This window comes from Sabethes cyaneus, chromosome 2 (assembly GCF_943734655.1).
Source record: "Sabethes cyaneus chromosome 2, idSabCyanKW18_F2, whole genome shotgun sequence".
Lineage (NCBI taxonomy): Eukaryota > Metazoa > Arthropoda > Insecta > Diptera > Culicidae > Sabethes > Sabethes cyaneus.
The window spans coordinates 234,093,476-234,118,225 of record NC_071354.1 but is presented as its reverse complement, the minus strand read 5'-3'; the positions used below and the strand labels follow the sequence as shown (position 1 = coordinate 234,118,225).

Here is a 24,750-nt window from a genome sequence, read left to right as displayed (position 1 = left end):
TTAATCAGTACTAAACTGGCCATATCCGTTCAAAACATCTAAAAGATCCGCTAAACCAATTCTAATATTGGATTAGGCACCCAACTGGCCATCTGTAACCCTACAGGGACCCAATTCTGGAATGGCCAATGCGATCTAAAGTCACCAATTTATATAATAAGATGAAAAAAGGGTCCACAATGTCAAGTTGAAAACTAATAGCTTTACTGAAGGCTGATATTCTTTCAAAACGAGCGGCTTCCCACGTTTTACCGGACGTTGCTCCGGAATTACCGATTCCCGGGAACTACATGTCATTTGATGGCCAAATGCTTTATCTGATCAAAACTAAATAAATGTACGAATCAAATGCCACTGGTTTCATCCAAATCGGTTCAAGATAGCCAAAGTTATGAACATAGCAAATCATGGGTACCCGGGTACCCTTGTCGCCCTCCTACGTAATAAAAAAATTCAAGGGCCTCTCATCGCTAATCCTCTTTATGGATATGCACCAAAAAACCTCAATTACTTAAGATCAACGAGTTTTACGATGTCGCAAAATTTCAAAAACGTATGTTTTAAATTGAATGAGTTATAACTATTTTAAAACTGAAAAGGTACCCGGGTACCCTGTTGCACACATAACGGTTAAAATAGCGTCGAAGCAAGAAGCATTTCGGGAGCGCGTTGTACGCTTCTACGAGCTGTAACAAAAATCTCGGCAAAAAGTATACGATACAACATTTAAAAAGCAAATATGTTGCAGCTTCGACTGTTTACCATATCCTAAGATGCCCAACAACTATTCGCAAGCAAGGTAGTGGAAGACCAGCCAAAATTATGGACGCAGAAGCACATCGTTCTCTTTCTCGTTTCATCAACAACAAGCCCTCTGCTTTGGCTATCAATCAAGATGCACCAGACGAATGTTTGAAGAAAATTTTGATCCCGTTTCTACAAAAATATCATGCAGATGGACAATGCGTGTTTTGGCCGGATAGAGCATTATCGTATTACGCCAAAAAACACAATCGTTCCTGAATACCCATTCGATCCCATTTTTACCCAAAAACCGCGACTCGATAAATCTGTCTCAGTGCGCCCAATCGAAGATTTCTTCGGGATTTTGAGTTCCTTGGTGTACCAAAATAACTGGAGAGACACGAATTGCAAACAGTTGATTGGTAGAATCAAGAGATGCATTCGCAAAGTTGACATGACGGCTGTGCAACGCTCCTTTTTCGACATCAAACGAAAGCTTCGTCGAACAGCCGATCACGAACCGTTTTCAAACGTACACTAATTTTTTTTCAACAATGGATAATGTATCTTTAATTTCGGTAAATCAGATCTTCTTCATGTATCTTTGTTTTTTTTTTGACAGCTTGAGAAAAAAATTTCCAAAATTTTAATTGCCACCCGTTAATTTAGGCCCAAATTTGATACTTTTGAACTAAATTTATGCAATGCGTCCAACATTTGGCAGGTCGTGCACAAAAAGCAACACTGATAAGAGTGTCCATTTTACCCCTAGTTTTTCCCTTTTTTTCCTAGTAATTTTGGACCATATATATAAGGAAAACTCGGTTCACACCAATGTGACCAGATAAAGAGGATCCGCTGAACCCGAAGAGTTTGTTTCGCCATATTCGCCATATCGCCATATTCCCCATATCTATTTATATAAGAGGCTTATGTCTGTAACGAAAACTAGGTCTCTTACAAGACGTCGTAAGAGCCTTATCGGTAACTAAAAAAAAGTCCCTGACAGGACGTCATTTAGTAGCAATGGGTTGTATTATCAGTCACCTCTCTGGTCGACTGCTGGATTGCTCAATTGGTTGACTAGACTGCTCGACTGGACTGTTCGATTCGACTGCTCGACTGGATTGCTCGACTGGACAGCTCGATTTAACTGCTCGAGTGGACTACTCAATTTAACTACTCGATTCGACTGCTAGACACATTTGCTTGACTTACTACTCGACCCAACTGCTCGACTTAACTGCACGATTGAACTGCTCGACTGGACTATTCGATTCGACTGCTCAACTGGATTGCTCGACTGGACAGCATGATTTATCTGCTCAACTGGACTGCTCGACTCAACTGCTCGATTCAACTGGTTTATTCCACTGCTCGACTGGACTACTCGACTCAACTGCTCGAATGAACTGCTTGACTCAACTACTCGATTGGACTATTCGAGTGGGCTACTCGACTCAGCTGTACAACCCGATTGCTCGATTAAACTGCCTGACTAGACTACTCGATTTGATTCCTAGACTCAAATGACAGCTTGATTTAACTGCTCGACTTAGTTAATCAACCCGACTGCTCGACTCAACTGCTTGACTTAATTGTTTGATTCGACAGCTCGACTTAACTACTCGATTCAACTGCTCGATTGGACTACTCGACTGGACTGCTCGATTAAATTGCTCAGCTCAACTGCCCACCTCGATTGCTCGACTCAACTGTTCGGCTGGATTGCTTGACTTAACAGCTTGATTTAGCTGCTCGACCAGACTGCTCGATTTGATTGCTCGACTCAACTGCTGGACTTCTGTTTGATTCGACAGCTCGGCTTAACTGCTCGAAAGAACTGCTCGACTCAACTGTTTGACTTGACTGTTTGACCCGACTGCTTGACTAAATCATTCGATTCGACTTATCGACTGAAGTGCTCGACTAGACTACTCGATTCAACTGCTGGACATGACTACTCGACTTAACTGCTCGATTAAACTGCTTGACTGTACTGCTCGATTTCATTGTTCGACTTGTTTGCTCGACTTGACTACTCGACACTACCACTCGATTCAACTGCTCGACTCGACTGCTCAACTCGATTGCTTGCCGCGATATCATATGGTCGGTGTTAATTCATACCGGGCCAAGTCGCAAAGTTTTAAAAAATGAGTTAATGATAGCAAACGATCAGACTACATAAATGTTGTAAACAGCCAGAGTTAGAAGATGATTTCGAATCCAGCAAACTTTGAATGCGTTTTTCTCGAAGTCAGAATTTTGCCACTCGGTTCTATCTGACTTAACACCGACCATATGAATCGATTTGCGGCAGACAATAGACGGTTCAAAGCCACTCACGCAAAAGAGCTATATTGCCCGCCCATAGAATCAGCACAGTGGAGATAATGTTTTTATTCAGTTAAATAAAATCCAATACGACCATGAAAACTATTTGTTTTAGATTCCGGTTCCGGCTGACTCTTTTATGTACAACATCTTAGAGTTATATTATGCAATATAAGAACTCAAAGAACTAATACAAAGATTAAACATCTTCGCAAACGCTGGCCAATGGAATGTATCCTCAGTTTTCTGAATTCTGAACAGACATTTATATTTTCCGGATCGTAAGATTCGGGCTCAACTAGTTGCAATTACTTGCAACCCAATATATCGACTAGTTGAACGTTAGAATCCTTAAAACGGACGTTTCCATACTTCAACTAGTTCATGACAATCAAACCTGATTCATTGACCACACAACGAATCTTTACGATGCGTCAACCCAGCCAATTTATTTGGACAAAGCCTGGCTCATGAAGTTCGTTCTTGAAGGTGTGACGGATTTTTTCTATGTACTTTATAGAAAAGACTAAATTTTATTACTCCTAATCTCAACCGAAAGGAGTTCAATTTTTTGTATTGTTTGTAACATCGTCAAAGCACAGTGCTTAACCCTAGAGCGGTCGCGTTAAAAAAAGTTACGTAAGCGGTCGCGTCGTGTACTGAGTACACGGCGAATAATACTGCCTATATCTCAGGACTGGCATGAGATAGATGGTTGCGGTTTTCGACAAAGTTGTTTATCTATTTACGCATCTGATAATGAACAATAAAGTTCGAGAACTGATTCGCTAGATGGCGCAAATGGCAACCAAAATAAATGATTATAGAATCTCGATACTAGAATCTCTAATATCTCGGGACTGAGAAGAGATAGAGTTGGTTGCTGTCTTTGGCAAAGTTGTTTATCTGGACTGCGGACAACAACATTCGGAACTGATACGATATATGGTGCTTATAACGAGCACATTGATGTTTTTTTGGAATATCTCAGAATCATGACGAGATAGAATGTTACTCTGTTCTACAAAGTTATTTGTTCGAACAAGACACATTTGGTAATGCATGACAAAGCTTGAAACTGTCTCACTAGGTGGCGCACGTGGGCAAATTATAATCTTATGATGATATCTCATGACCATGATACGATAGAAGGTTGCGGTTTTTGACAAAGTTTGTGTCTAGACAAGACGAATTTGAAAATGATCGGTAAAATTCGGAACTGTCCCGTTAGATGTCGCAGTTGGTAAAATCATATTTCTTTTTGCGATATCCCAGCTTATGTCGAATAAACGGTGAAATGGCTTATCTGGTCTGGAAAAGAACATCAAAATGTTTGCAAATAGTATTCTCTTGGCAATTTTCCCAAAACAGAATTTGGGTATCATCGACAATGTTGACAAACTCCTAACATATCTCACCTAGATCTCACCTAGAGATACATGATACTTTTTCAACTTACCCAAGTAGCACACTTACGATACTTTTATTGATATCAATTTATTAATAACTCACATTAGTTATATAACAATCAGGTGTACAGTTTTATAATGAGTATGTTATTAAGGAAGTTTGCTATGGTATGTTGAGGTAACGCTTTAAACTTTAGAATGTCAGAATTATGTTGACACTTACCATAAAACAATTCAAACGAGCATTTGTTCGTTTTATTTCCTGCTATGATAATGAGCATGAAAAATGTGCATTAGATTCCTAACAATCCTATAATATTCTTATTACGGTCACTTATATCATACAGGAAATAACACACACGTAATACAAGGAAAGAGTAAAGTATTCGTTATTCGAGCCCAATGAAAAAAGCAAGATGTATACGAATGAGTATCAAAAGAGTGCACTTCAGTCGTATTGTCGCGTTAGCAAAACGAATAATTTTGGTTTTATCATCACGCACACGTTAGTAATTGCAAGCATCAACGTTGCCATTAAGCCTGCCCGCCAAGTTAGCTCCGGGGTACGACGCTGGCCCAACAAGCCAGTCGTCGTATGTTCGAGTTTCGACTGGGCGGTGCCGCTACAGAGTTAATAGGATCTTTGCACTAGCATCGTGATTTTCCTGTACTCTAATAACCGGCAGCGAAGTCTTTCGATGAAAAGGGTCAAGTTCTGAAGCACATTTATACCCATGATTTTGCTTTGCTGATAAATCTAGATTTTACCAGATTTTTTATTGCATGCCAGACAAAGTTCAAAATCTTCCAGATATTTGGTAACGTCCCAAATTTTTGTCAGATTTCTGTTTCTCTGTTCCGCAAAAGAGTCATCACTCCTAATTTCAGACAACGTTTTGTATCTACGTTGAACAAAACTGGCAAGACGTTTCCCGAAAAAGTCCTCCCCATCGGTCAAATCGATCGCCAGATTTTGGCCAGACATGTATTCGTGTTTGCCAGATTTTCGAATAAACCTGTTAGCGACCCTGGGAGGAACAGGGACTCAAACACTCTCTAAAATATTTTTGAACAATGTGCTGGAAACGCAGCATAGGTTTCCAGGAATCTTTTCCTGGTGATCTTTTTGGCTAGACAATGTAGACGACGAAATTGCATCGTTAAAAGAATTTTGATCAGTCTGTGCTCTTCATCTTGTCTTATGATAAAAGTTTAAGCAATACGTATCAATTGCTTCTGTCAGGAATCCATAATAGCTGTTGATTGGCTGGAATTGACAACGCAATCAATGGTGTAAAGGACAACGATGCGTTATCTAACGTGTTTTGACTACAGAAACCACTTTGTAACGAACAGCTGTGTTCTATGTCATCATGGTTCCGCAATATTCCGAAAAGAATTTGATTTTCTCATCCTCTACACCCAGGGATGGCACCTCCTCAGAAGAAAAAAAGAGAAGAGAAAAATTCAAACTGTGCTCAGTCTTCAACGCGATTTATTCTGCTCCGTTTCATTTTAACTGTGCTCTTTCTTGCTGAACGCAGTTGTATGAGCAACCGCACACTGTGCTACTCATTGAGGAGAATGTTAATACACTTTGAATAAGTTGATGCGATGCGCTGACGTATGACAACTACGGGTAGTTTTAACAGGGGTAGTGCGTTGAGAAAAAACGACGATTGTCAGTAGCGGTCATTGCCATCAGAAAAATATTAATCCATTAATGCAGTTGAATCATGATTCTTACATTTAGTATATTCAGTTGAGTTTGGCTGCCCGTGAACGCAACTGAATCATATGGTTAGGCATGTCACAACGGCAACAGTGCGAAAAATGTTATTTAGATATGGCAACATTTGAATTCCCATACATATGCTTCTTGTCGCGTACCAACAGGAAAGTCCCATTATAAACAAAGGCAATTCTCCGCTAAGATTCAAAATATAACGACTTTTGATTGTCTTGACGCCTCTGAGTCTATAGCTGCTGTACGCGCACCGGTTATTTTGTTTCCAGGTTTACTGCTGTAGCTACCGAGAGGACCGGGAGCAAAACCGAAAGTTGCTCATTTAAAGAGGGCATTAAGAAATTTTTCTGCACGTCAGTTTTTCTCATTGTGTTTAGTCTGTTTCTCGTTGTGTGGATTTACTTCTCATTTCTGAAAGCAGTTCTGCTCATTGTGTGGAGCAAAAAAAGTTGCACTTTTTGCACAATGAGTGAGGAAATAACAAGCCTGCTACACAGTCTACACACTACTGATTTAATTCCGAATTTTATTTACCATCATCGGAAGTATCTTGACCTGGTAAACAACTTTTTCGAAAACATCAACTTTTTATCTCGTCATGGTTCGGAAATATCGCCAAATGAATTAAATTTCACCGTATACTCCATCTAGCGGACTAGTTCCAAACTTCAGTGTTCGTTACTAAATGCGTCATGGCTTTACAAACAACTTTGTAGTAAATAGCAACCTTTTAGTTCATTACGGTTCTAAAATATTCCTAAATGAATTTAATTTCTTCATTATTAGCGCCATCTATCGAATTAGTTCCGAACTTTGTTGTATGTCACCGGATGTGTCTTAACTAGATAAACAACTTTGTCGAAAGTCGTAACCTTCTATCTCTTCACAAACTTGAGCTATTGCCCGCCGTGTACTCAGTACACGACGCGACCGCTTGTGTAACTTTTTTCATTTCAAAAAAGTTACGTTAGTGGTCGCGCTGGTGTACTGAGTACACGCGCGCGGACACACTATTTTTACAAGCAATTTTCGACCACTTTTTTTATTTCTTTTTGCTATATTTTGGAATGATCAGAAAGAGGAAGAGTAGATCTTCGAATACATACAAAACCTGGTGTGATTTGATTAAAATTTCGATGATTTTTTCGCGTTTTTCGAAAACGCGTGTACTCAGTACACTAGCGCGACCGCTCTAGGGTTAATATATACGCCAAAGACAACGAACATATGTGCAAATTTGAATTAAATCTAAAAGGAAAACTAGTTTGTACTTATTTCAAAGGCAGATTATTGTTGCCACATGACATGTTACATGTCACATGTCAGAGACAGAGATTTCACCAAAAATAGACATCAAATTAAACACAAAATTTTCTCTGTTTCTGTTTCATAATGATAACAAAAAGTTAGTCAAAGTGTTAATCGACTGATATTAAGTACCAGTTCCACGCGAAAATAATCTATAAAACCTTTAAAATGTAACGAAAATGTTCCCAACAACGACTACAAATTAACAGACCATGGGTATTCCTTTCATACATTTTACAGTCGAAGTGAGTTGTCCACACCATCCCAACCATCTGCCGCGCGGAGCGGTTTCCGATCTTCCGCAATAACCGCCAACAACAACAACAGTAGTCATCATGCTCACCACCACCACAACCACAACCAAAACCACCACCACCACCATCATAATCATCATATCGCTAATGGCGGCAGCAGTCCAGCAAACGTCAACAGCACTTCCCCTTCAGCACTCATCAGCAGCAGCCGCACCTCGCTGAACCTCAAGCCAAAAACGCAAATCTCGTCCGTCTACACGCAGCTCTCGTCCATCAAGCACTCGAACCACAACGGAATCGCTGCTGCCGGCGTTTCCAATGCGACCCTTCCCACCTTGGGTCACAAACGGGCTTCCCTCGGTTCCACCAGCAACCTGAGCAACATCCCCATCACCACCACCAACAGTAATAGTAGTAGCAACAACAGTGGTTCACCCATGAAAACCGTACGCACCACCCACATCGGTAATGTACTGACCTCTAGCAAGCTGCACCAGGCCAGCTTTTCGGGATCCGACAAACCAACCACTCCGCCACCACCGCTTCCAACAGCGAACGGAACGAAATTGCTCAAAAGCTCTGTCCGCACACAGATGATAAATGGCAGGGGAACCTCCAGTTCCCCATCCAATTCGGCGACACTGGGCGCCTCCTCGCCGAAGCGATCGTCCGCTATTAAACCGCCAAACGCGTTCGCGTGTAACACCTTCCCGGATACGCCCACTGCGCACAAATCCAAATCAGCGCCGACCACACCCTCGATCGAGCGGGGTTCATCGCCAGCACTATCCAGCGTACAGATCATTATCGACGGTGTGAAGGAAAATGGCTACCATGGGCAGCAAAATGGTAACCACAGCAACGGCCAACAAAGCGAGGATCAGCTAAGCAATGACGACAAAGAGCAAGCGGCTGAGACGGAAAAGGACGCGATAAACAATAAGATCAATAGTCTTAAACTAGCAAACGGATTGACTGGATGTAATGATAGTAGTAGTAAGGACACTAGTTTAGTTATCTAGTTGCATAAGAGAATGAATATTTATATATTTAAATAAATACAAAAAAATACAACATTTGAGAACAAACTGGTAAAAACTTACTATACATAAATGTGATCCAGTAACCTAAATTATGTGCTTAACAAACAATGTATTCACTCAAACCGCAAATCTTCACTAGGAAAAAAAACTGAGAGCGCGATCCCCTCTGGATTGTAGGTACCATTACATAGACTTATCAGGCTTAAACACAACCATTAAACAACCAACCAGCACATTTAGTCCAGAACAAACCAAACCAAAAAGCCAATCACTATTAGCTACTTTTTGAGGATGAAAATTTAATCATTCGTCGGTCCACATATTATTATACCACAAACAAACAAACTACACAAAACGATACAATCGCTTTTTTTCGGCCAAAGCGCTCAGTAGAAAACAGTCTGTAATGTATTTTTAGATAAGGTGCTGCAATGACGCTAATGTGAAAAAAAAAATTAATCCTTTTTGTTACGTTGTTATCCTATTCTTCACACGTTTCGTGCAATCGTATTTACCTGTATTCTATAAACAAAAAAGAATTTTATTTTTTAACTTAAAGTTTAAAACCAGGCAGCCCCAGCGGCCAAGCCGACTATCGAATAGCGAGTACTATTATATTAGTATATTGAATAAGTTTAAAACTATTTCTATATAATTCCTTAAAGGCAGAAAAAAGATAATTGTTTAGTAAAGAAAATTATTACACAGTTTCAAATTTGGAAACAGTATAACCTCCCAAGCAGTATATCAAATTTCCAAGTATTTAAATTTTGACACTCAAATCACTGAAACTATCTTAACAGTATGATAAAGGAACCGGTTTACACAAAGGCACACATTGGTTTGGGCTGGTAAGCATGAACTCAACCGGAAGCAAAAATTTTGATTCGAAACTTTTGAACCCAGTGAAATAACCGATCAGCATTCAATCAGCATCATCATAACCATCAGCATTGAAACAAAGGATTGAACAAGAAATACGAAACAGTCATTTGACCGTCGTATATGAAATACGCGTTGATCAGTGAATATTTAAAGGGAAAATATATTTCGGAAACACAATAAACTGGGCTAGTTTGTTTTCTGATGACATCGAATACTATTCCTTTCCTCAGTCGGAATCAGTCCCGGAGTACGTGACGCCATTGTCATTGTACCGCTGTTTGGTCGAATCGGCTGATTAGGGCCAGCTTGCCAAATCGATCCAGAAAAGGCAACAACCTCTTCTAAAGGCACTCGATTTTAAAGGCCAGATTTTACCGCGCCTGTCTTGAAGCCCTCTGTAACATTTTTGCAAACACGACACAGCAACGCTGACAAGGGCTCTTCACTATATAATTTTAAATTTCTGGAAGTACTTTCTCAGATCCTATAATATCGGTTTTCTTCTATGGCCCCTCAATTCGTAAAGAATTAAAAACTAAGCTTCATGGGGGAGCAACTCCAGACCAAGTTTTCACCATTGATCAAAAATGTCAGGAATACGTCCATGCATGGCATATTCATTGACTCCAAAGCAGCATACGTTTCCGTCCGACAGGACCAGATATGTTATAGGTATGAAGCACGAACAAGGATTCACGGGTAAATTGACGCGACTTATCAAAACATCGAAACGAGAGACACGTTTTAGCCGGAAGAATAGGCAAGCGCCAAATAGCTTAAGTTTACTAAGAAGCATGCTGATTAGCCCCAAGGGTTCTCGGGACTTACTTACTTACTAAATCAGCTCCTGGCCGTGGTTTTCTCTGCTGTACGAAGAAGTCGTCTCCATTCCACTCGGTCCATGGCCGGAATTCGCCAGCCACGCAGTCTGCGTAGGGTCCGCAGGTCGCCTTCCACTTGTAGGCGGCGTTCAACAGTGTGATTGCGCGGTAATTGCAACAATCCAACTTGTCGCTCTTTTTGTAGATCGGACACACGATGCCTTCCGTCCACTCCTCCGGTAGTAGCTCCTCCTCCCAAATCTTGACAATGACCCAGTGTAGCGCTCTAGCCAGTGCGTTTCCACCGTATTTCAGCAGCTCGCCGGGTAGCTGATCAGCCCCAGCCGCTTTATTGTTCTTCAGCAGACCGATCTCTTCTGTTACCTCCTGGAGGTCGGGGGCTGGTATTCTGTCACCTTCATGTTCAGCTACATCGCTGTTAAGGTGCTCGTCATAATACTGCTTCCACCTCTCGATCACCTCACGTTCGTTCGTGAGAAGATTACCGTCTGAGTCCCGACATATATCGGCCAGCGGCACATAGCGTTTGCGCGAACGGTTTAACTTCTCGTAGAACTTCCGTTTATCGTTAGCACGGTACAGTTCTTCCATCGCCTCGCGATCTCGTTCTTCCTGTTGGCACTTTTTCCTCCGGAAGACTGAGTTTTGCCTGTTCCGTGCTTGTTTATATCGCTCCACATTCGCCCTCGTACGGTATTGCAGCATTCTCGCACGTACTTCATTCTTCTCCTGCACTCGCATTCGCCGTCGAACCAATCGTTTTTTTTTTCGGATCGGATTCATTGTACCTAATGCCGCAAAAGCAGTACTACCGATGGCGGTCTTAATGCCTTTCCAACCATCTTCAAGAGTTACTGTGCCAAGTTGCTCTTCCGTTGGTAGCGCTGCTTCCAGCTGCCGCGCGTATTCCTGGGCAACTCCGGTGTCACGTAGCTGCTCGACGTTGGGTCGCGGCGTACGACTTTGACGCATGTTATACACCGTCGAGAGTTTTGAGCGCATGCAGACTGCAACTAGGAAATGATCCGAATTTATATTCGCACTGCGGTAGGTGCGAACGTTTATAACATCAGAGAAGAATTTACCGTCGATTAGAATATGGTCAATTTGGTTTTCTATTCGTTGGTCTGGTGATCTCCAGGTGGCTTTGTGGATATCTTTGCGGGGGAAGAAGGTACTTCGGACTACCATTCCGCGGGAGGCTGCAAAATTTACGCATCGTTGGCCGTTGTCGTTCGTTGCGGCATGCACGCTGTTTGGCCCAATTACCGGTATGTATATAGCTTCCCGCCCTACCTGCGCGTTCATGTCACCGATGACGATTTTCACGTCCCGTCGCGGACAGCCATCATACACTTGCTCCTGTTGGGCGTAGAACGCCTCCTTCTTGTCATCGGATCCTCCTTCGTGAGGGTAGTGCCCATTGATGATACTGTAATTGAAGAAACAGCCCTTAATCCTCAACTTGCACATTCTTGCGTTGATCGGTTGCCAACCAATCACACGCTGGCGCATCTCTCCCAGCACTATAAAGCCGGTTCCCAGCTCCTATCCTATCGCCTATCCTATATTACAAGCTGGTAATCGTATAGAATAAGTGCTAACCGTTTCAGTTCCTTGTGGATATCTTTGCGAAAGAAAAAGGTGCTATAGATCAGCAGGGTACGGAAGGTTCGTTCGTTAGGTGGCTTGCCGTCCTAAGACAAAGCCTGTGGAACAAAGTTTCTCCATGTTACTCGGTTGAGAGCTACCGCTCTCCAATTCCTCGGACACCGAGTACCCTCCGCCAGATCTCGCTCCTCCTGGTCTAACCATCTTGCTCGCTGCGGTCCTGGTCGTCTTGTTCCTACCGAATTTGAGGCGAACACCATCTTGGCAGGGTAGTTGTCCGGCATTCTTGCAACATGCCCTGCCCGTCGTATCCGTCCAGCTTTAGCCACCTTCTGGATACTGGGTTCGCCATAGAGCTGTGCTAGTTCATGGTTCATCCTCCGCCTCCATACTCCGTTCTCCTGTACGCCGCCGAAGATCGTTTTGAGCACTCAGTCGTTCGAAAACTCCGAGCACTCGCAGGTCCTCCTCGAGCATTGCCCATGTTTCATGCCCGTAGAGAACAACCGGTCTAATAAGCGTCTTGTACAGCGTGCACTTTGTACGGGGACTTAGTCTGCTCGACCGCAATTGCTAGTGGAGCCCATAGTAAGCACGACTTCCGCTGATAATACGCCTCCGAATCTCACGGCAATCGCGTGAACCATCGCCATCGCTGGATGAAATTGTAGCAGCCATCAAGAGTATGAAATCCAATAGAGCGCCATGGATAGACTGTATTTCAGCCGAAATGCTCAATGCTGACCCATCTTTGTCGGCCTAGATGATGCATCAGCTTTTCAGCAATATTTGGGAAACCGTAACTTTTCCGGTGGACTGGATGCAGGGCATATTGATCAAAGTACCTAAGAAAGGAGACCTAACTGAATGCGGTAACTGGCGTGGCATCACGTTGCTGTATTACTCTCAAAGTACTATGTTAGGTAATCCTCAACCGGATCCAGGAGAAGATCGACGCTACTCTCCGGCGGCAGCAAGCTGGATTACGTGCTGGCCGATCATGTGTAGACCATATCACAACGATCCGCATTATATTGAAGCAGATCAACGAATTCTCGAATTCTGCTTGTGTTCGTTGACTTCGAAAAGGCGTTCGACCGACTCAATCACGAAAACATCTGGGGCGCACTTAGGCGTAGAGGAGTTCCAGATAAGGTAGTCCATCTCATCGAGGCTCAGTACGAGGCGTTCTCGTGCAAGGTTTTGCACGACGGCGTCTTGTCCGACCCCATAAGCGTTACTGCTGGCGTGAGACAGGGCTGCATCACCGCTTCTGTTTTTCATCGTTATGGATGAGATGATATTAGTTGAAGCAATTGACAGTAGACCAAATCGAGGATTGCCTTGGAATTCTCTAACGATGGAGCAGCTAAATGACCTCGACCTAGCCGACGACATTGTCTTGCTCGCACTACGCCGAAAGGATATGCAGAGCAAGTTAGACGACCTCTCCGAGAGCTCACAGGCAGCAGGTCTCACAGTCAATGTAGTGAAAACTAAGTCAATGGTAGTGAACACTGACAATTCCACCAACTCTCAGTAGCGGGACAACAAGTTGAGCAGGTAGACGCCTTTCAATATCTTGGTAGCCAAACAACGCCCGATGGTGGTACCAAGTCTGATATAGCCACACGGATCAGGAAGGCCAGGAGTGCCTTTGCAGGTCTGCGAAACATTTGGCGCTCAAACCAGATCACTCTACGTTCGAAAACCCGAATCTTTAATTCAAACGTTAAGTCCGTACTGCTGTATGCCTGCGAAACGTGGTGCGTCTCAGCGGAGACAACGCAAAAACTGCAGGTATTCATTAACCGGTGCCTGCGATATATTATTCGTGCCTGGTGGCCTGATAATTGGATATCCAATGAGGAACTCCATCGTCGGTGTCCTCAACGGCCGATAGCCACAGAAATTCGTGAACGTAGGTGGAAGTGGATCGGATACATCTTGAGAAAAGGAGCGAACAAGGTTTACAGAGAAGCACTCGACTGGAATCCACAAGGACAGCGTAGAAGAGGCAGACCCAGAGGCTCATGGCGACGGAGCTTAACCAACGACATCCGGGCTGTAGACGAGAACCTGTCCTGGCGACAGGTAAAAGCCATGGCGGGTAACCGTCAGCAGTGGAGATCTCTGATTTCATCCCTTTGTTCTGCCGGACCGGCGGACATGTACACATAAGTAAGTAAGTAAAATCTCACGGCTGGTATCATTATCCGCCGTTACCAGTGAGCCAAGGTAGACAAATTCATCGACTACCTCAAACTCATCGCCGTCGATCAATGCACTACTGCCCAAGCGGTGTCATTCGGCCTCGGTTCTGCTGTCCAGCATGTACTTTGTTTTAGACGTATTTACCTTTAACCCAATCTTTTCTGCTTCGCGCTTTAGTCTGGTGTACTGTTCAACCACCGCCACAGATGTTCTGCCGATAATATTCATGTCATCGGCAAAGTAGATGAATTGACTAGATTTGTTGAATATCGTGTTGATATCCGCTCGGTACGTAACACCTTGCAAGGTTAGGTATTTGCATACAAAGGAAACGTGATTTGGTATTGAAATGGTTATAGATTAGCATCTTATTGCTGCGGTCAGGCTTGTTATTTCCTCACTCATTGTGCAAAAAGTGCAACTTTTTTTGTTCAACACAATGAGCAGAACTGCTTTCAGAAATGAGAAATAAATCCACACAATGAGAAACAGACTAAACACAATGAGAAAAACTGACGCGCAGAAAAACTTCTTAATGCGCTCTTTAAATGAGCAACTTTCGGTTTTGCTCCCGGTCCTCTCGGTAGCTACAGCAGTAAACCTGGAAACAAAATAACCGGTGCGCGTACAGCAGCTATAGACTCAGAGGCGTCAAGACAATCAAAAGTCGTTAAATTTTGAATCTTAGCGGAGAATTGCCTTTGTTCATAATGGGACTTTCCTGTTGGTGCGCGTCAAGAAGCAAATGTATGGGAATTCAAATGTTGCCATATCTAAATAACATTTTCGCACTGTTGCCGTTGTGACATGCCTAACCATATGATGCAGTTGCGTTCACGGGCAGCCAAACTCAACTGAATATACTGAATGTAAGAATCATGATTCAACTGTATTAATGGATTAATATTTTTCTGATGACAATGCCCGCTACTGACAAACGTCGTTTTTTCTCAACGCACTACCCATGTTAAAACTACCCGTAGTTATCATACGTCAGCGCATCGCATCAACGTATTCAAAGTGCATTAACATTCTCCTCAATGAGTAGCACAGTGTGCGGTTGCTCATACAACTGCGTTCAGCAAGAAAGAGCACAGTTAAAATGAAACGGAGCAGAATAAATCGCGTTGAAGACTGAGCACAATTTGAATTTTTCTCTTCTCTTTTTTTCTTCTGAGGAGGTGCCATCCCTGACTATGAAAAATCCGCATGCAGCGGCGGTGATAACGCGCACAGGAGATAAACGCGAGATAAACGCAATATTAAAATTTAGGTTTTATGGTTGGCAGTTCTACAAAATAACAGTTTTATAGCATGGTCATCCGTTCATAGCAATGAGACTATCATGTCAAAAAGAGTTGAACATATTCAACGATTGGTCATGCTTCCCAACTCTTGTATGAATTGGTCGATAAGCAACATCACTTACACGTACCAGGGATTTGGAGGCTCTCCTTTTAAGGGCTAAGTCACCTTAGTCAATCGTTGAATAAACCATTTAATGCAGAATGACTCCAGCAGGTGGGGAGAAGAGCCCGCTCATTATCCACGATGTGTTGTTAATCGGGCCAAGATTAACCCTAGAAAGTTGACTGTTTCACTCTCCCTAGGCCCACCGCTTCAAACAAGTGCTCTGATGGTCCCTCCCTATTCCCGATTCTAGTTTATTTATGGAATGTGGTATATATGGGTAAAAATAGAACAATCTCACCAGCAGTCCTTCGAATGGAATAGAGTTGCGTCCTTTTAGTTTCCATAAGTTCTTCTAATAATTAATTTAATTTTTCTTCTGGTATCCAATATCCATGTGCAGTATTAACACTCGTATTGGCCAAAGTTTTCACTAGGTAGGGGCTTGGGATAGCTAGAGCTATATTGGACGCTCCTCATTTGCCTTCCCCATTTCATGCTCCATCTCTTCAATATAATCAGTTGGACATCACCCCGTTGATGGGAAACATATTTCCCGAAACCGGTCGGTTTAAAAGGTAAACTATCCGTTTGTAAGAACTATTAGTGTTATGTCCCGTTCACTAAATATTGACCCATTTCATATCCTTTCGCCGAATACCATTTTGCGGAACACCAATTCTCGGTTGACCATAATGCGGAACATAGAGTTTCGCAGAATACCATTTCGCGAAAAACCTTACGCGAGATGTACCATTTCACGGTAAATCTTTTCGTAGAAAGTACCATTTCGCAGGGGTGACCCAACTGAAGGAAAGTAATAGAGGTCAGTAGATCTAGGAAAATAAATAAACCTAGATAGAGGTAATCTCTACGAGGGGCTGCCCCCCGCAGTGGCCGGCACTTCCGACGGCAGGTCGCGTTTTTGGTGGTCTTATTATTGATTAATGTTTTATGAAAGATTCTAAAATTTCTCGAGTTCGATTAGTTTTTGAGTTACGCAACAATTTCTGTTTTATTTGTATGAGAGTCCTAATCCCCCTACCACAGAGGTGAGTGGTCTCAAACCATCATTAAAAAAGTTCCTGCCTCCAAAACCCCCCACATGTCAAATTTTGTTCCATTTGCTTGATTAATTCTCGGGTTGTGCAGAAATTTGTGTTTCATTTGTATGGGAGCCCCCCTCTTAGTGGGGGAAGGGGTCTTTTGCCATCAAGAGAACCTTCCCTAGCCCCAAAAACCCCTACATGCAAATTTTGACGCCGATCGGTTCAGTAGTTTTCGATTCTAAAAGCAACATACGGACAGACAGACAGACAGACAGAAATTCATTTTTATCGGTATATATGTGGCACTATGTTATGCAATGCTAAGTGTTTTAAGGTCATTACTACTTCTCCTAATTATCCCACTGCAAAAAAAAAAACACAAAATAAAAATAATAGTTCAAATATTGCGGAGTTTCCACCTATTTAGAATCCCACGCGAAAATTATTAGCGTGGTTATTTTCCGCGTTTACCACATGTTTGCAATTTAGCAATTCGAACCATCAATTTTTTGTTATTGCCTCCCCACTGCACCCCTCCTTGCTTGACAAGCATAATTTCAGTGTATTTAGTAAGTACAGGATAATTATTATTAAAAAACGAACTTGCGTATAGGACTCGTAAAATAGCTGCAAGGTACAATACTTATAAAACTTTTCTTAAAAAAATATTTTAGACACCCTAATTATTGATTCTTTTAATATTTGAAAACTTTTAGCGAATTTGGTTCACATTTATAAATAAAATATGTAAGTTCCATGCTACTTTACAAATTTTTTTAGTTTTGTCGCAGTTTTGCTGTGACTGGCGCCACTGTGGAACGTAGCAGCCTAGATTTTACGCCAAACTATGCGAATAAACGTTCATTAAAACGACTGATTATGTATGTATGTATGTATGTATGTATGGGGGTAGCCACCATCACCTCAAGGGTTTCCCATTGTATGCAAGTAGAATTACTGCAAAATCGAATTTATCTACCTAGCAACTTTCATTTCAATGCTGTCCGTGAAGGACCAAAAGGGGTTGGGTGGATCTATAAGCAATGTCGCTTATATGATTCCACGGGAATATAAGACACTCCTTCCAGCATACATTTCCGGTTTCTAGATACATCACTTTGCCGTGCAAACTTATCTTGCGTGATGATTTGTGTGCTAGAAGGGCGCGTCAAAATCCTCTCCGACCTTATATGACTTGGGCTGGTTATCAGATCCTCATCCAGTCTTCGATTCATTCGATACCCTGATGCTCCTTCCCCTTTACGATAATGATGGTATATGGCAATGTAATAAAATATGTGTTACCTATATCAATATACATTATATGAAGATATATATAGACAAAAAACAGAACAATCTCACCAGCAGTCCTTCGAATGGAATAGAGTTGCATCATTTGAGTTTACATGAGTGCTTCCATTATCCATATTAATTTAATTTTTTTCTTCTAGTATCCATGAGCATTATTTAAACTTTCTTCGGCCCGAGTTTTCACTGTACAGTAGGAAGTGCTTGCTTCATGAGCTAAAACGAAACAAATCATTGAAATAACTTATGTTAAGCTTACCTACTAACAAGGCCGTGTGGCTCAGCCGTCATCCAAACCCGCAGTTTTGAGATCAGGCAGCCGGGAACCACCCATCATCGCACCTCCTAGCTTGGCTACTCAATAGAGCATTACCGGGTAAGGGCACGTGGAGGCGCTAGGTAGGGGCTACGGTCATCAAAACGATTGATTATTCGCAAAAACTGGCGTAGGCGTTTTTCAGATAAAATAAACTTGCATTGAATTACAAAACCTTGTCGGCCCATTTCTTATGAATAATCTTCATTGAAATGACAGATTATTTAGTTGATAATGTTGACAGATACGGTTATTTGTCTTAAAACAATATAAACGCGTTTTCCCAACAACGATGGTTATGGTTGTTACGTCAACTATGCATCCATGAGCAGTATGGGGCCCTATCAGCTGTCTATATAGTTTTCTCCACCGACCTCAGCGTTTATTTCCCCGACAACGATCTTGATATTCCGTGACGGACAACTGTCGTGCGTTATTGCCACCAGTCGCTTCCTGCTCTTCGTCGGGGTACCTTCGTATGGGTAGTGCGCATTGATGATGCTTTAATTGAAGAAACGGCCCTTTATCCTCAATAGATAAAGATACCTACATCCTCGCGTTGATCGCCCTCCAACCTATCCCGCGATCCTGCGCTGTGCCCAACTCTTACAAAGCCCATTCCCAGTTCGTTGGTTGGCTCTGACAAAATCAGGCCTTTCCGCTACGGATCTTCCAAGCCTTCTCTCCTTCCCGAAAGATTTCCTACAGAGTTTATCCCGCATTTTGCACCTTACTGGACACCGCAGTCTAAAAGTGCGACTGGCACAAAAGGTGCGACAATGCGAATGATGTGAGTGAGAAAGAGAAATTGTGACAACTGCAATGTTGCTGTTTTCTTTTGTCATATACATTGGCATTAGAGAAAATAATCTGGATTAATCCAGGTACAGCTGCAAAGCACAATACTGGGATCAAGCTCAATCTGTTCGAGCAGCACCCGGTCGCCATCTGTAAAATTCAGTTTCAAGTACCGAGTATACATTCCATATCGTTATTTCGTCGCCTTTGTCCATGCCGAATGTTCCTAGTCGAATTGGGACTTGACGGGAAAAAAGATTTTCACATCGTCTGCGTAGATCAGAATATTTGCATGGGAGATAACTTCAGGCAGTTCAGTTATCAGAAGCACGAACAGCAGCGATCCTAAGTGACTACCCTGCGGTACTCCGGAATGTACAGTAAACGAACAAGATTTGTTACTACATATTTGTAGCAATTAAGGCAAAATATAATAAATAAAATTAAAAAAAAATCAAATAATAATTATTGAAATGATTATTGAGAAATCAGTGTTCCACCAATCAGCCAGCGACGACGGCAGAAAGATCTTTCTTCACACGATGCTGCAACCATATAAAAGCTTTTCCCCCGGTGCAGTCCCTCATTCATCGAACGGACGCGAAGGAAGCAACATCTACTCCAGCAACAGCAGCAGCCAGCGGTGAGAAGAAAATCGGACGCGAGCAGTCATCAGGCAGGAAAGCAGCGGAATATCGTCATGGACCAGACTTAATCCGGGACCGGTCGCGACAATATTGTACTCTGTGTTTGAGATATGATTTTAATCAGTTGTACAACGAACTTCGTATACTAAAATCTTCAACTGCCTCCAAGATGCTAACGGCATCAAATGCTTGGCTCATACCTTTATAAACTCTTTGACAGAGGTGGGCACCGCTAAACAGCTAACAGCTAACATTTTAGCTAGCGAGTAGCACGTTCGCTAAATTTTCAATGTGCTAGCGCTTCTATTAGCTTCCGATAAATATAAGTACTACTAAATAAACCTCCAGCCACTATTTTTTTGGAAATAATTTCTGGAAATAGTATAACTAGCCATGAATTAACTATATTTGCTCGCATCGCGAACAGCAGCGAGCAATTTTATCAATTTGCAAAAAATCGCACACGTATTTTTGTTATTATTTTCAAAAATTAGCGGCTAGCAGTTTATTTAGGGGAACTTTAACTTATCGGAAGATAATTAAAGCGCTAACACATTTAAAACCTAGCGAACGCACTACTCGCTGGCTAAAAGGTTAGCGGTTAGCTGATTAGCGGTGCCCACCTCTGCTCTTTGAGATGTAATCCATAACCATCGAGGTGAACTCGCAACAACTGATTTGTTCTTCAAGAATCCGTGTTGCACTGGAGATATGACTAACCACATCATTGTAAAGGTGACTGTACACTAACGACTCGAATAGTGGCAGAATTGCTGATTGTATAGCAACACCCCGATAATTTTCTACATCACTTTTGGTGCCCTTTTTATGAAACGGAATGATGTGCATCACATTTAAAAAAAAGCACTGAATTGCAATAAAGAAGGAATTCAAGTTTAAGAATGGTAAACTCCCAAGGAAAACTCTTGTATCGTTAAAAATCTTGCATAAGAAGCGACCGGCTAGTCCTAACGTTATTTCCGTTAATTCGCTCATATCTAACTTAACGAAATTACGAATCTGTAAAATTTAGAATTCTGCAAATGTCATCAAGATTACGAACTAACGTTCGACATAACAAAACCAAAAATAATAAATTCTAAGTTCCTTCAGATTGAAATTACTTTATTTCCAATCCTCCCAACGATATCGATTCTTAAGCTTATCAGCGCATACCAAAAACACATTTCCGCTTCGCTTCTCCCGCCTAACGCCTTACTTCTTCTCCTTCTCCTTGAACTTCTCGTCACCCTTACCACCACGGATACGACCGGTACGACGGGCAGCGATGAGACCGACCTTGCGACCGGGTGGCGTTCCTCGCTTGACGGTCGACGCCTTACCGATATGCTGATGGTTACCACCACCATGGGGATGCTCGACGGGGTTCATAGCAACACCACGTACCTTTGGCCAGCAGTTACGCTTCACTTTGTACTTGTGGTAGGCACGACCAGCCTTCAGGATCGGCTTATCAATACGACCACCTCCAGCAACGATTCCAACCATAGCACGGTTCGCCGATGGCAAAACCTTCTTGGCACCGGACGGCAGCTTCACACGGGTACGCTTGGTGTCCGGGTTGTGGGCAATAACTGAAGCGTAGTTGCCTGAGGTACGGGCCAGCTTGCCGCGATCACCGGTTTTTTCCTCCAGATTGCACACAATGGTACCTTCCGGCATCAGACCAATCGGCAGAACGTTTCCGATCTGCAACTGAGCGCGCTTGCCGCAGTACACAAACTGACCGGTGTACATACCTTCGGCAGCAATGAACAGCTGTTTACGCAGCTTGAACTTGTAGGGATCACGGAAGTGCACTACGGCCAGAGGGGCACCACGGCCGGGATCGTGAATGATTTGCTGCAAAGGAACGGGGAATATTAATTATCCAATTGATATTGATAACTTGTCCAACTTACTTTCACGACTCCCTTCAGGTAACCGTGACGTTCGGCATAATCGAGGGCGCGCAATTTAGGCTGTCCCTTGCGCTTTTTGGTGTGGGCCGTGAAGACGGATCCAGCACCTTTACGCTGTGCACGAATGACTCGCCCCATTGCGGCGATCTAATCACTGTAAACAAACCAAAAACAGAAAATTCTTCATCAATATTGAATTCTTGCAACTTCCTGGTGCAGGGACTGGTAGATTCAGTTAACAATCCAATAATTTCGAACAATTTTCATTCACGAAACATCAACAGATTGCCACCAAAGATCAAAACACGGAAAACACACGGCAATTTTTTGAATTTTTTCCAGTCAGGTCGAAAATATACCGGCATATTTTTACTTTTATCAGTAGAACTACAAAAATTTAAACAAAATACGATAAAAACAGACCGATATTAACACTTACGGGGCTTAAAAATTAATTTTAACGATACACAAAAAGTGTGTCCACTAGACTCAGTGACGAGCCGGAAAGAAAGAGAGAAGCGAGCAAATGTCTAAAAAGCGGAAACGACGAAACGCAATTTTGCGAGCCCGATGGCATGCAATGACAGCCGCTGTCAAAGTTTGCGTTCGAAAAAACTCAAAGAACATGTACCGAAGGCTACGAGCAGGGGCTTGCGATGGGTGCCATGTTTTTGTTGCCAACATCTCAGCACATCTCGACAAAGGTTGGCAGCAAATCTACCTGTCAGACGGGCGCTATTTCTTGCATTTTTTGAAATAGCGCCCTTCGTTAAGTGGACTGTCAAACACCGTTCGTTAAGATACGGATAGCACCCCGCTGGCTACGAGTATTAATGGCTAAGGAACAAAAATCTGGCTTTTGCTTTCAGAAGGTCGCATAATGCATGCAAAAAGGTTGATTGTGTAACCTTTTAACACAGAGAACAGACTACCATCAACTAATTGACAAAAAGTGTGTAGAAGGTTTTTATGTAATCTACGAGTAATCCTTCAATAGAGCACCCCTCGAACAGTATAAGTGGCAAACTAACACTGAAAAAACTTTTCGTATAGTTTCTATCTGCTTCACACATAGATTTTTTCCATGTGCCCAATAAATGAACTTTATGTGCCAAACAGTTACCATTTATGTGTTTTTAAAATTTACCTTTAAAATTTGCACATATTATTCATATGCATCTAATTTTCATGTGTACTTCTGGGCGGATTGTGTTTATATGTGGCACATAATAATCATAAGGATTTTCATATGGAAATTTTCCATTACAGTACCGCCCCGCTAATCCGACAAATTTATAGCCGGATTAACGAATTTTGACTCGATAATCCGACAGTCAAACTGACGTCAGCGTGAGTTTGAAATGTGGTTTTGTTTACATCCATACGTAAACAACTCCGGAAATTTTTGAAAATATATGTCGTAAGTACGTAATAACTTTGTTTTATACTCAGTAATGCTCAATTTCTTCAACAAAATACTTTGAAATTCTTAGTTAGTGTCAAAATAAGTGCAAGCACATCAGTCTATTAAGAATAGCAATGAAAATATTTTGGCCATAGCAAACGTGAACGTACACTCAAAAAAATATAAACGTATATGCTATTGGGATACACTAATAAAACGGTGCAATAGATTATACCCGTTACAATTTATTATATGCTACAGATACAAACTATTATTTTCTATGCATCAAATTGACAAGACGTTTAACCATGATCCTTATGTGTGCCACACATAACGCAAATATGCTTTACTTTTATTTCGGATTACTTAACATCTCATATCACCTATCACATAAATATTTACCTTTTAATGGGTATCAAAATTAATAAAACTTTTCCGTGCATATAAATACAAACAGAATTTAATATTATAAATTATGAATTGCAACGTAATATTCAATGATTAAAATGATAAAATGTAAGTTGATAATTCATTTGCTGTATGTAATATTACATTGGATGTGATATTAAATTATATTTAAAAAATAAGAATATAATTTAATAAAATATAATTATTAAATATTATTTTTTTTCTTTATTTTTGAGATATTATCAATAAATTAATATATAATTTTATAAAATATAATTATAAACATAATTTATAACAGGGCCACTTCAAAGGTCCATATTGGTGGGCTGCAAGCTGGCCACTTTAGCTTTGATGTCCTGTTATCCCAGGGACCTGCTGAAGATTGTGCGGAGAACGTAGTGGGCAACTTTATACGAGATGTGCAGCACGTCTTTGGCGGAAATGTTACCATTGCCTTCGATTTTCCCGAAGTATCACCACATAGTTGTGGAGATGTAGCATACATTCCACCATTAAAGTTGTATTATAAGACTGTGTGAGAAAAAAGAGATCAAAATCATATATTTTCCTTCAAGAGATAAAATTACTTACACAGTCCGCCCTGCGAATGGCTGGACTTGGTGCCCAAGCCGCCTGATGATGAAACTTGTGATAGGATTTGCTGCCAAAGTCATTAGACGACGGTTGATTCTTAATTTGGGATGCTACTGTGTTAGATTGGTATACATTCTCCCATTTTCATCATGTACGTGTACTTTTTGGTCCTCTATAGGATGTTTTTCTGTACGTTCGTCAACGTGAAGTGCATTTTTAGTGCGCACACAATCAATTTTGCTGACAAATGTTAAATTTGTTTGGTTGGCACCTGTTAGCACAACGAATTGGTAATTCTATTATCTGCGGTAACGTTCCGGGAATCCTTCAAATGTCCATGCCTGGATTACATTACTTATCCAGAGCACTAGCACTGAAGAATTGCCTCCAAGAAACATCACTTGAATCCAGAAAATGACAAAAGAATCAACAGCCATTATGCTGAAAGCAGCAAGAACAAACCGGAAAGTCGCAGAGCACCACGAACAAAAAATGAATT

General features: G+C 41.8%; 2 protein-coding genes across 8 annotated transcripts in view; one reads left to right on the top strand and one right to left on the bottom strand.

Moving 5' to 3' along the window:
- The window catches only part of LOC128738452 (uncharacterized), a 223,529-nt gene extending 213,633 nt beyond the window's left edge, over positions 1-9,896 (top strand). For 6 of the 7 annotated variants that reach the window (XM_053833591.1, XM_053833589.1, XM_053833590.1 and 3 more), the window contains one exon: positions 7,786-9,896. In XM_053833591.1, coding sequence (XP_053689566.1) covers positions 7,786-8,821 — 1,036 coding nt within the window. In that variant the 3' untranslated portion in view covers positions 8,822-9,896. The remainder of the gene's footprint in view (positions 1-7,785) is intronic. The other variant, XM_053833592.1, reaches the window with a different exon arrangement.
- An 11,134-nt stretch (positions 9,897-21,030) lies between these two features.
- On the bottom strand, positions 21,031-22,384 carry LOC128733919 (60S ribosomal protein L8). Its single transcript, XM_053827792.1, has 3 exons — positions 22,284-22,384; positions 21,845-21,998; positions 21,031-21,785 (listed from the first exon to the last, which is right to left on the bottom strand). The coding sequence occupies exons 2-3, from the start codon at positions 21,980-21,982 to the stop codon at positions 21,138-21,140; spliced, it is 786 nt and encodes a 261-aa protein (XP_053683767.1). The 5' UTR covers positions 21,983-21,998; positions 22,284-22,384; the 3' UTR covers positions 21,031-21,137.
- Positions 22,385-24,750: the final 2,366 nt, after the last annotated feature.

Excerpts from the sequence above, each read along its gene's own strand:
- LOC128733919 (XM_053827792.1), bottom strand. The coding sequence starts at position 21,982 with ATGGGGCGAGTCATTCGTGCACAGCGTAAAGGTGCTGGATCCGTCTTC. Across the intron at positions 21,786-21,844 it reads ACCTGAAGGGAGTCGTGAAA|CAAATCATTCACGATCCCGG; the intron begins GTAAGTTGGACA and ends GTTCCTTTGCAG.